Genomic DNA, 12331 nt, shown 5'->3' with positions numbered 1-12331 from the left:
CATGGTTGAATGAATTGTGAAGATGTTGAATAGAACAATGTGAAAAGCACACTTTTGCATAATACATCGCAAAAATCGACATGGTAAAAAATTAAAACCTTATTTTTGAAAAAGAAAAGATTAAGCACGATTTCATCCGATGAAAAATGCCCCTTTAAGGGCTTTAAAAAAAACGAAAATTGAAAATAAGCACTTTTTAAAAACGCTATGCACCATGCCAAGGAGGAAATCCACTGGGCCACCTATGCTCAATGTCACATAAAATTATTAAAAAAAAAAAAAAAAATTAAAAAATACATATTAGCCAATGAAAATTAGATCAAAGCTTATTCATAATGTTTTTTTCTTCTTAAAAAGGACAATTTTAAATTATGTATTAAGTAATAACTCAAAAGTAAAAACTTCATTTACTTATGTAATTTTCCATATCCTGATGATCTGATATTTGAATGAAATGTTACAGGTCGATTTAAAGCAGATGGATTCTTTTTTATATCTGTAATTAAAATATATAATTTTAAATATCATTAAACTATTACACTCTATAAGAAATAGATATTCCCCACACAATTTTTAGTGTGTAAAAATTGTTTATTATTTTCTTTTTTGAATCTCGGGTTCTAAGAAAACTTTTTAAGCTCTAACTAAAAGATAAACATTTTCTTATTAAAAGTCTCAATACTAAATATTTTTGAAGAATTTTTAAACTTATTTTGTAGAATTTATAACTAAAAAGTATAATTACAAATAAAAAATAATGAAGAAATTTTTTATTGATATTTCAATAAAAAATTGCATTATTAAGCATAAAAAGTGAATTTTTCTTTGTGTTCACCAAAAACAAATTGATTGTTTGAATAGTTTAAGATATTTCAATTTGAGACAGTAAAATAAACTCTAGCAGTTCTTATAATTTCACAAGTGTTTGAAGTTATTGCTTGGTGTTTTTGCCTCCTTATTAAACTAATCCAATATTTTTTTGATAAAAAATTTCATGGTGCTAAAAGAAGAAAAAAAAAGCATTTTTTTTCTTTCATTGTAAAGATAATATGAAATAGTTGCTAAAATAAATTAAAAATTGATTAAAGGAAGACTGAAGTAAATAGTCTGATAATTACTCATTCCTACTGCATGTTTAATGAAAAACAAAAATTAAAATTAATTGCTGAAAAGAGGTGACAATTTCTTAAGTTTTTAAATTATGATAAAAGTTTGAAACGTTTTTTTAAAAATAATTCAAGTAAAGTAATAAGAAATATAAAATAATATTACTAACTGTTAATTTTCTTGATGCTTGGAGTGTTATGATTGAGCAAAGATTTCTGATTACCACAATCAGTCCTGAAAAGCAGAGTAAACAAATTGAATCATATTAAAATAATAATAATCAAACACTCATTGCACAAAGCAATGAAATTGTATTTTTATTCTTATTAAAAAAATATCAATAAATAAAAATTTCAGAAATTATTAATGTACAATTATTTATTTCTGTTATTAATTTTTTAAGTATGCAGCAGAAGATCTGTATGACCCAATTCTATAAGCTGAAATTCTCCCTTTTTCCTCTCCATGTAACGCAAATTCGGGTTAGTTCCATCAAAAAGTCCTCCACGAAGGCAAATTTCTCCCAAGACGTGATCCAGGCATTGCCTTGTCTTCTGGATTGGGTTCAAAATTACAAAGCTAAAGTGTTGAAAATTAGGAGTGGTAAACCCAAAAAATTGGGTTGGATGTTTGACATTTATAAAAAAAAATAATTAAAAAAAATTGTTTGTTGCTAGTTCTAATGCTGCAGAAAATTATGATTTTTTTTCTGAAAATAATAAATACTTAAGTGCATATTTTGTGTTTTTAAGTATTTGTATCTAAAAATTATTTTAAAGCACTTTAAGCATCTATTCTAGACAAATATTGCCATATCCAGTAGATAAGTTTATAGATGTGTGAAATGATCGAAATAACACAAAATTCCATAAAACAAAGCCCCAGGTTTCTAGGTTTGCATTAAGAAGATCTACCATAATAATAATTTCTTTTCCGGCTGTGTTAATTTAATAGCTAGCAAAAGAACTTAATTTAATAAAAATTAGCAAAGAATGGCAAGTCGGTAACCATATGTCAAATTCGCAATCAGGAACATGATTACAATCAAGTCATATGTAAAACATCCTCTTCTATAATAAATTAAATAACATTCTAAATATGTTTTAAAACTATTAAATAAGGTAGGTATGGTGGAATGCATAAGTCCATTAAAATCATTTTTAATTTCGATACATTATTTATTACATGTTCATTTTACACCTATGTAGCCTTTGTAGGTGTCAACAATAAAATTTGAAGTTAAGAAATTTCTATAACTGAGCAAGAATTATAAACATTTTATTTTATTTGTTTAATTATTATTTAATGAATAATAAAAAATTTGTTAAGGCTACATAGGTGTAAAATGGATATATAAGAAATTTTGAACTAAAATTAAAAACCATTTTAATGGACTTGTGCATTTCCCCATTTAAATCAAATTAAATATGCTTATTTATTAATATTTTTTTTTTTTTTAAAGAAAGTGTCATTTTCAGATTTTAAGATATGCTAAAGGGGATCAGCTCTCTGCTCTCCAACTCCTATTGTTTCTAGGCAATTATTCTTTGTTTCTTGACAATAGACAAAATGTTATATCATTATTAAAAAGAATTTAATTGAAAGATTCCAAATGCTTTATTGTATGTATTAATACAGATTTGGCTTCATTAATTTAATTACGATTTCTATTGGGATAAAGTTTAAATCAAATCATTTTACATGGTTATTATTCAATTTTATAATGTTTTTTAAATTCCCTTTTAAGCATTGTTTCCTACAAAAACTTAATGATTTTTAACAAAGAAACTATTTAATAATACTGTAAAAAATTAATTCCTAATAATGTTATTAGATTTTCTATTTATTATTTTGGTTGCATATACTGACTAAACACAGTTTGACACAGTTAAAAAGGTATTTTTTACCTTAAGAGACTCATTATATGAATAAATGTAATTTATTTATTATGAAATGGTTAATAAATTTTATATGGTTTTAAAAATGTTGCGCAATAAGGTACATAGAATTACTTTACATAGGATTACTTTATAATAAAGAAACATTGTTTTTGTCAATTTGGAATAATAATAATCGAAATTAAAAAAGGTAATAGTAGAAAAGAATAATACTAAAAAAGGATGAGAAATGAAATTTACAAGAAAATGTCATTAAAAAAGGAATAAAGATATTAATTTACAGGTAAAATTACTTTTATAACTTTTCTTAATTTTACAATGACGACAACCAAAGAAGTTTGAATCCTTTTTTTAATTAAAGAATCATACCATCTGCACTATTGGGCCAACAAAAATTTGTTAACATTAATAATTAAAGTACACAAAAGTTAAATAAATATAATTATAATATAATAATAATTATTCTTCAATAACTCTAACAACATTATTTTGGAACAATAACTTTGTTTCCATTACCAATCTCAAATAAAATTAATTTTTGGAATTAAGTAACATACTTTTCCTTGAATCCTACTGTTGACCACACTATTACTTTAATTATCCAAATTTTTATTCAAAGTAAAAAAAAAAAAAAATGGTAACAAAATAGGAATGGTTATCAAAGTTGAGTAATATCAATAACATGGGAAAGTGTACATTTCTTGAAAATAATAATTTTTGGTATATTCTCAAAAAACTCTTGTTTTACAAATCAAAATTTATTCCAAAATAATACAAATATTCTATAATAAAATGAAGTGTCAATTATATTTTTGATGACTTGCATGTTTTGCATTTAAAAATTAAAAAAACTCACTTGCTTAGAAATGAAAGGTGGCATTCAATAAAATCATCATTCATTTTATTGGAAGAGTTGGATGCAGAATTCATGTTAGACATAATGGCCTTATCTAAGAATATTTTCATGAAAAACATAAAATCCCCAATGACTGGAATGAGGGTTATATAAACCTAAGAAAAATAAGATTTTTATAGATGAATAAAGATTTAAAGTTAACATTTACTTTTCTAAATATAAACAAAATTGCTTTTAAGAAATGCAAACTGAAGATTAAATAAGGGACTATGATTTTTTAGAATTTGATTTTATTATGTAAAAGAATTAAAAGTGTTTAGATTTTTAAAAAGTAATAATAACAGTTAATATAAAACATTTCTTAACAGTTAATTTTATATTTTAAATATGCTCTAGATTTTCTTAAACTGATTACTAAGTTGTAACTTAATAAAAATATGAATTATTAAGAAATCTGTCTAATATATAAAGAAACAGGCTGCATAAATAATGGTAATTACAAACATAAAAAATTCATATTTTGTAAGTAAAATTAAAAGAACTTACTAAAGGGTTATTGGAATCTTGATCAATAGCTGCAGATCTTATTAAGCCAACTTGCAAATTTAATAACTCATCTAAAGTATTTAGGAAATAATGAGGCCAATATAAATAAAAATTTCAAAATTTTTTAAAATAATGAAAAGGCTAAGTATTTATTTATAACATACCATTAAAATTAAGATAATACAATAGCGCTTCGTTATTTATGTTGAAAATGAACAGGCATGTACTCGAAATAACTAGAAGATACATGTCTTCAGGTAGATTGCTGCAATATAATTAAAAGATGATTAGAATTAGTTAGGAATGATAACAGTAAACTTATAAGATACAAAAATGACAGAGGTGTTGAAAAAAAAAAACACACAAATTTTTTTAAGTTGGTTGAAAACTTAAAAAGTGCAGTTTTTGTGACAACTACTACTGCAAAAATTTTTATTTTGAGGCGAATTACTTTTGAAAAACAAGGAGAGGAAATCTTTAAGTGGTGATAGAAATTTATGGTGAAAATGATGTGCCCCACTCCTTTAATTTCAGAGGTAACGTAAATAGAATTATTTTATTATTACTTTTTTAGCGTACTTAAAAAACATGGTTTTAAACATGTTCTTTTTTAAAACTTATAACTTGTATTTCGTATTTTGTTTGCGTTGGATAGTAGTCAAAATTTTAATTGAGGATAAAAGATTTGTTCTTCACAGGCAACATGATAAGAAAGGTAAGAAAAAATTACAAGATGACTTTAACTAATAGCTAAGAAATAAATTTAGCTTAACGGATACAGCATTACTCTAGCAAGGGTATATTAATTTATTAGTAATGATTATCTTGAAAAATTACAGGATAATATTGCTCTTTCAATGTTATTAAATAACATTTCAAAATAAATTTATTTCTTGATTTAAAAACATTTTGCGATTGATTGGATATGAAAATTTTAGCTATTTTGCTACTATTTCACGACTTAAAAAAAAGGAATTTTTTATTCTGAAAATACTTTTTTTTAACCCTGAATTTTAATAATTTTGATTAATGCAGTGCAAACTTCATAAAAATCCTAAGCTATTAAATGTATGCATCTGTCATACCATACATGTCTGATAGAAAAAGAACTCAAATGAACATTTTAAGTGAGATGCATAACATATAAGGTAGGAAATATTAATTAATAAATATTATACTCACTTAAAAGTATAGTTTTTGTTGTTTATTTGAAACACGTGAATAGCATGTACAGGAAAACTATCATTTCTGAGTTCATTATAGATATCTGTTAAACAATGAAACATAAATTTTGAAATACAAGATGTTCAAACCCTCTTATATTATCTAAAAATTATATTGTGCTAAATTTAATATAGAAAACTATAACTTCTATAGAAGTGCTAGATCTTATTTACCTTCTTCATTAGCATCGTGTCTTTGATTTTGAGCTATTATCTTCCAAATTGAAAGACTTCTTATAAGTCTGCAATTTTTTTCATATACAGTCACATTGCCACAGGTAGAACCGATCACAAGAATACTGTTTGGTTTAAAGTAATTAAATGAGGTAGGAAAACCTAAAATAATCACATTAATTAAGTTAATTATAATTACTAATTAAGTCAAACATGACTATATTGTTCTGATTTTTATAACAGGTTCAAGATGCCTCAGAATACAAACCATTTGATAAGCTAACTTTAGAAGCAATTTCATTTGTGATATTATCCCAAACCTGAAAAGAATACTTTAACTCAGAAAAAGAACACAACTAAAATATTGATACAAACTTCTACAATCTTCTTAAGCTATCTATTTTTTTTTACAATTGAGAACGTACCTTAATACAGTTGTCTTCAATTCCCATAAATCCTTCCGAAATAAAATTAAAATTAGTGAAATGGACATTTTCAATGGATGCAACCCATGAGTTCTCCTACGTAAGAAAAATAGATATTTTGTAAGTTCAGAAAGATTTTAAAATGAGTCTTTAAAGTGTTCCGAAAATGATTAAGGCTTTAAAAAAACTATTAAATTAGAAAATGAAAGCAAATTGAAATGTACTCCTTGCTGCATTCTGTTTAGGAAACCAATCTACTTATTCTTAAGAAATTCAAAAATAAGTTATCTGTTTGTCAACAGAAGGTGCTGCTGAGTGGGAAAAACTATAATTTTTTTTTCTGTTGCATTTCAGACTATTCCAACTGAAAACATTTTCAAAGCTATCTATTGAAGTTGTATAATAATAAAAAATATTTGCAAAGCTATCTATTATTATTATACAAGCTAAGCTATCTATTAAAAATATTTTTAATTAAGCTTGATAGAAATAGATATTCTAGTTTCTTCAACACAATACAGTAAGCTGTATGTTTTTATTTCTATAAGTTTTTCTTCAATTGATAAGTCCTCAGTCATTTTAAGAACACCTAGCATCAAAAAATGTTTAGAAAAAAAATGAGATAAAATATATAAATTCTGGAAACTGTAGAGTTAATGAAAAAACATGTTAGAAGATACTTTCAGTATATTCAAATTTCCAGAATTAACAATAAAATGATACAATGAACTAGGAGTACAGAACATTAATTTATTTTGCAACTTCTTAAAATTAAGAGGTTTTCAATGGAAAAAGATGTTTTATAAACGGTCTTCTAATGTTTCGATCTATTTTAAAGGATTAGAAAAAAGTAGAATGATCAATAAAAAAAAGGAAGCTAAATTATATATTTTAGATTTCCAACATCTCTCAAAATTTTACTCAGAGTGTATTAAATATTATTACTCCTGTCTTCACAATTAGTACATTCATACTATATATAGTCTTTAATACCTAAGGACTATCAGAAGGATCATAAATAATTTTTCTGAGTATTAATATGCAATGAATTTTGCAAAGTTAGAAGCAGAGAAACAATGAAACTAAAGTGTATAGAGTGAATCATCATATATAATTTACGTATGTAACTGCTTTTTATAACTATCCTGGAGCCCTTCCGAATGAGCAAATTTGAGAAACTACATTTTTAATCACATGAAAAAAGCTTGCCAGGGTTTTGAGATAGTGTAAATGTAAAAATGTTCTTTTCTATGCATTTACTGTGATACTACTATCATGATATTCTGAACCTTTTTGGATTATTAATATTGTAACTGATTATGTAAAAAGTTTAAACAGTACATCCAAAATATTTCAACTTATATCATTTTTAAAACTCTTTTTCTGAGTATTTAGGAATGAGCAAATTGCAGAATCACTAAGGGGTAGAAAATAAAGTTAGGATTATGGTTAATGTGAGACAAGTGTTAAACAAAAACTCTCTATTCTTTAAAATTTACAAACAAATACATCAAACATTAATAAATTAAACCAGTAAACATTAAAGATTGATAAACAGTATAATAAGTATTTAAATAAATTAATGTAAAGCAAAACTATATTGTATTTAATGATATTTAATAAAAAAAAATATAACATACTTTCAAACCATATATCCACAATTCATTTGTAAATGAAACAGCTATCTTTTCATTAGTATTATTGAAGGCAGAAAATAAAGGCTGCTCCATGTTTGAATGAAGAACTTTGCCTGTCTTAGGATTGCCTAAAAACAATAATAAAATGAAATATTAAACACAAATTAAATTTTTTTTTAATAAAAAAAGCACATCAATCAAGAAGTACTAAATACTGCAGTAAAATTTTGTTACAACAATCACATATTTTTTTTTATTTTATCGAAGGATATATTTGAGTCATGAGGAGGGATGATATATTTGAGTCATAAAATACTTAAAGCTGAGTTGTTTTATCATACTGCAAAAATATTTATTAAAAGAGGAAAAAAGTATACACAGAGCGCAACCGTTAAGATTTACAATTATTTAAAATGCAAACAGACAATAAAATAATTTAATAAATATATTAAAACCAGGCAGGAATGTAACACCTGTAATCTTCAAGCAGACTAAGTAAACTGAATCATCACTGAGAAGAGAAGCTCTGTAGGTGGCCAGATAGTATTGAAAGTTTGACGATTGTCGTTTTTTATTTGCAAGAATGGGATAGAGAATTCCAATGAAATCTAATTTTTTTTAAGATGTGAACTAATAAGACATAATAAGTCATTAAAAAAATCATGAGGCAAAACATCTTTCTTTAAAATATTTTTTTTTTTTAATTTGGAAGAAGTTTCAACCACACGTAAAAAGTTTTAAAGTTTCTTCCATTCTGATCTTAGGAATCAGGAGAGTAGGTAAATTTTTCCCTCAACAAATCAAAAAAAGGTATTTAACTTATACATGAAAGGTTTTTGATTAAAACTATATTTAAAGATAATTAACAAGTTTTTCCCTTTTTTTTTAATGATGTTCTTCAGCATATTTTCTCCTTTGAACATAAGAAGTCATGAAGTCCAATTATATTAAGAAGCATCTTTAGAAATAAAGAGAATATGGAAGGAAGATAAAGTATTGGTATACTAGTATGCAGTCCATTTTCAAAGAAGCCCGACATTTATGTTTTTTATTTTTTTAAAAAAATTACGCCCGCGATCGTCTTCTCAGACATAAGGCGTCTTGTAGTCCAATACAGTAGTGAAGTAGCTCTAGAAGGTGAGAGAGTACGAAATTCGTCATAGGAACAAATGTCAAGAAGAGAAGGAAAATCAAATAGATCAGTACAAGACAGCAAGATATTGGCAAAGGCTGTAGCAGATTTAGCATTATCCCGGGTGTACCACAAGGAGGCCTGCCACACTACACCTGCCATTTATATCAACATAAGTAGCTCAGCGACTTTGAATTGCCACTTTCTATAATTTTAACACGCCCTGTATGACAGTTTGCAGAGTTTGACTAAGGCAGGGACAAACGGGGCAGTTGATTATATCAGAAGGGGTCCCCATATCAAACAAACGGGGCCCCTTCTGATATAATCAACTGCCCCCCAAATCAAATAGAAAGTTTATTTTAAGTTTCCTTCTTTAATGAAATTTTTTTTAAAACAAAATATCAGTACAGTGTAAAATCCGTCAGTTTTAGGTTAGCTTCTTCATTAATCTATCATATGAACACCATCTATATTTCGTAAATCCATGGCTTTCTAGGGAGGAATTCAGCTAAAATTTTGCAATTACGATGGACAAATTTGGCCAATCAAAAACCTATATTTTTACATATTGCAAAATGCGATATGTTTACAAAAATACATGCTTCTGATTGGCTTATTTAAGCCATCGTAATTTCGAAAATTAGCTGAATTCCACCCTAATGACAGCAAGGATATGAATTTTTTGCAGATAGATGGCAAAGTTAACAATCAGAAAACTGCATTCGGCATGATGGATATAGAACTGTCAGAAAATCAATAAAATAGACAGAAAGATATTTTGTCTGATTATTGGAGAGGATTTTACAGCTATTTTGGGTACTAGTCAATTTTCTTGTTATTTATAATGAGGTGAAAAATTTAAATACCCACATAATGTTCGGTTCTTCATTACTGAAGTAGTGATGAAGAGGCGGGCCCCCAAACATGTTTTTGTCCTGGACCCCAATTAGGCAAAGTTGGGCCTTGACAGTTTGTATTTTCAAAACCTTAAAAAGAGTGGTTGATTTATTTTTTTAAAAATTTAATCACAAGAATTTACTCTTGAAACATAAATTAAAACTTACCCCCGTTATCAAGTAAATTCCATAGAATGATGTTATCACATGAGCAAGAACACAAGTAATGTGATAAAGGAGAATGGGATAATGTCAAAGCTGTCACTAGTTTGTGATGACCATGCAATATTGAAGGCTAAAATTAAAAATATAAATAAGTCAATCAAAACAAACTAAATTTGTTTGTGAACAGTGGCAAAGACAAGAGAGGGTTTTGTGGGCTATAATCCCTCCCAAAATCATCTTCAAGAATTAAATCAGTTTCTGATTAATCAAGAAAATATTTGATTTATAAGTTAATATTCTATGAGTATAAGAAACATAATAAAAAAATGCAAAAAAAAAATAAACACACACACAAAAAGTTTTTTTTTTTTTTATAAATCTTGCAATATTAAAAATTGCAAATGTTTCCAGTGATTATTGCAGCAATCTTGATGTACAGTGGGCCAAAAAAGAAAGGGCCACCCTGAGCAGTTTTTGATCGAATGAACGAATCTTCATGTTCTAGGACTCAATCTTAATGGTTTGAGAGGGTGACCTCAAATATGCTAATTAACAAGTGCAGATGATATTTTAAGTTATGAATCCGACACAAAAACGCCCTTTCTCTGAATAAATATACCTTGTTTGATGAATTCAGATTTTTGATTCTCAAAATATAGGGGTAGGCACAGTCTGCGACGAAATATGGTCCCAATAGTTTCATGAGGATATAGTAGAATAGATCCAAAGTTTGGACCCTTTAATGTTAATTTTACTTCTTGCGTATTTTTGCTGTACTAATTAATTAGCATATTTGAGGTCACCCCCTCGAACCATGAATTTTTATTTTTATTATTATTTTTTTTTAATGCACTGTACAGCAAGAAGAGGTAAAAGAAAACAAAAACAAAAGTTTTTGTTTCCAAACGCTAAAAACTGTTAGTTTCTATATTTTTCAAAAATTGCTTTTTTGGTTATAGACAGTTATTGCGCAAAATTTGTCGAATGTTGGCATATATCTTCATGAGCTGCTGTGGTAACAAAATTTTATTCTTTGCCTTCACAGAAATTCATGCTTTTAATTAATTTTAAAGCATGAATTTTACAGATCAGAGATAGTTGATTTTCCTTATAGATAGTTAATGTGCAAAATTTGATGATCATAAATTTTTAAATAATTAACAAACATAAAAATTGGTACATTTTGAAGCCACACAGTGTTTGCTTTGGTCTAGGTACCATGTTTAAGTTTTTATACATTTAATAATGGAGAAAATGTAACTCAAATTACATAATTACTTTATTATGTAATTTTCAAATAGAAAAAGTCACTATTTACTTTCATCAATTAATTAACTCAAATTAGAGAAAATTAAGTTTGATATTCATTAGCCAAATTTTGTTATTCAACTTAATTCATTGCACCCGAACAACAGAATTAAATTGATTTTAAAGATAAATTTTTCAATTCGAAGAATATGAAATCAACATAAAATATGTGTATTAGGGATTATCATGCACCTTTTTGCACTTACAACAATTATCAAGGCACCAAAGGGTTAGTCCCCTTCTATAATGTTTTTTTTTACTCGTTATAAAGGCAATTAAAACTCTTAAAAAGCTTAAGGTTAAAATTATACAAGCTTTTTTCATTCAAGAAAGCCAAATAATATGGTTTGCAATACCTTTTCTAAGGGATAGTTAGAATCCCAAACTGAAATATTTCCATTTTTAGTTAAAGGAACAATGATGTAATTCTCTGTACAAATGCAAACATGGGTAGTCATATAAGTAGGACAGGATAAGGAATGAATATTAATAGCCATGTCATATGCTGAATTTGAGAAATATATTAGTTAAATTAATTGATAGACAAACAAAAAATTGATAAGTGGAAGCTATCTGAAATATAAAAGTATTCTATTAGTTTGTTAAGAAGTAAAAATATAGGCAATTTAGTTGCAGAAAAGCTCGATGTTCCAGTAATGTAGACATTTTAGTTTGTTTACAAAATTTAAACAGTTCGCTACCATAGCAACTGCAGCTTATTTTTGTTTAACTATAACTTTCTGCAGTTCAGTAACCCGCTGTATTATTGTTTTACAGTCAAACAAGAGCGTTTTTCTGCTTTTGGGGATAATTCGAAGCAAATTAATTGAAATGTAGCATTTAGGGAAAATTTTCTCCTACTTAGATTCTAAGTGATGGGGAAATATATATTATGTAAGGGATTATTTTTCTCATTGTGCGCAAGCGCAGTTACTATTTTGACAGGAATATTTCAGGATTT

The 12331-nt window shown here is 26.6% G+C and overlaps 1 protein-coding gene across 5 annotated transcripts in view; it reads right to left on the bottom strand.

Annotated features, from left to right (window-relative positions):
* The window catches only part of LOC107448647 (WD repeat-containing protein 27), a 28648-nt gene extending 16319 nt beyond the window's left edge, over positions 1-12329 (bottom strand). For 3 of the 5 annotated variants that reach the window (XR_011636986.1, XR_011636988.1, XR_011636987.1), the window contains exons 1-12: positions 11727-12329; positions 10066-10192; positions 7870-7994; positions 6230-6325; positions 6073-6124; positions 5805-5966; positions 5590-5674; positions 4572-4672; positions 4408-4478; positions 3862-4016; positions 1277-1341; positions 412-496 (exon numbers count right to left, since the gene is read on the bottom strand). Coding sequence is in view for 2 of the 5 variants with exons in the window: in XM_071182198.1 (XP_071038299.1) it covers positions 412-496; positions 1277-1341; positions 3862-4016; positions 4408-4478; positions 4572-4672; positions 5590-5674; positions 5805-5966; positions 6073-6124; positions 6230-6325; positions 7870-7994; positions 10066-10192; positions 11727-11867 (1265 nt within the window). In the remaining 3 variants the exon portion in view is untranslated. Of the gene's footprint in view, positions 1-411; positions 497-1276; positions 1342-3861; positions 4017-4407; positions 4479-4571; positions 4673-5589; positions 5675-5804; positions 5967-6072; positions 6125-6229; positions 6326-7869; positions 7995-9871; positions 9988-10065; positions 10193-11726 lie in introns of all 5 variants that reach the window. The other 2 variants (XM_071182199.1, XM_071182198.1) reach the window with 2 other exon arrangements.
* Between the last annotated feature and the right edge of the window lie 2 nt (positions 12330-12331).

This window comes from Parasteatoda tepidariorum, chromosome 6 (assembly GCF_043381705.1).
Source record: "Parasteatoda tepidariorum isolate YZ-2023 chromosome 6, CAS_Ptep_4.0, whole genome shotgun sequence".
NCBI classification, from domain to species: Eukaryota; Metazoa; Arthropoda; class Arachnida; order Araneae; family Theridiidae; genus Parasteatoda; species Parasteatoda tepidariorum.
This window is presented reverse-complemented; position numbering and strand designations above follow the sequence as displayed.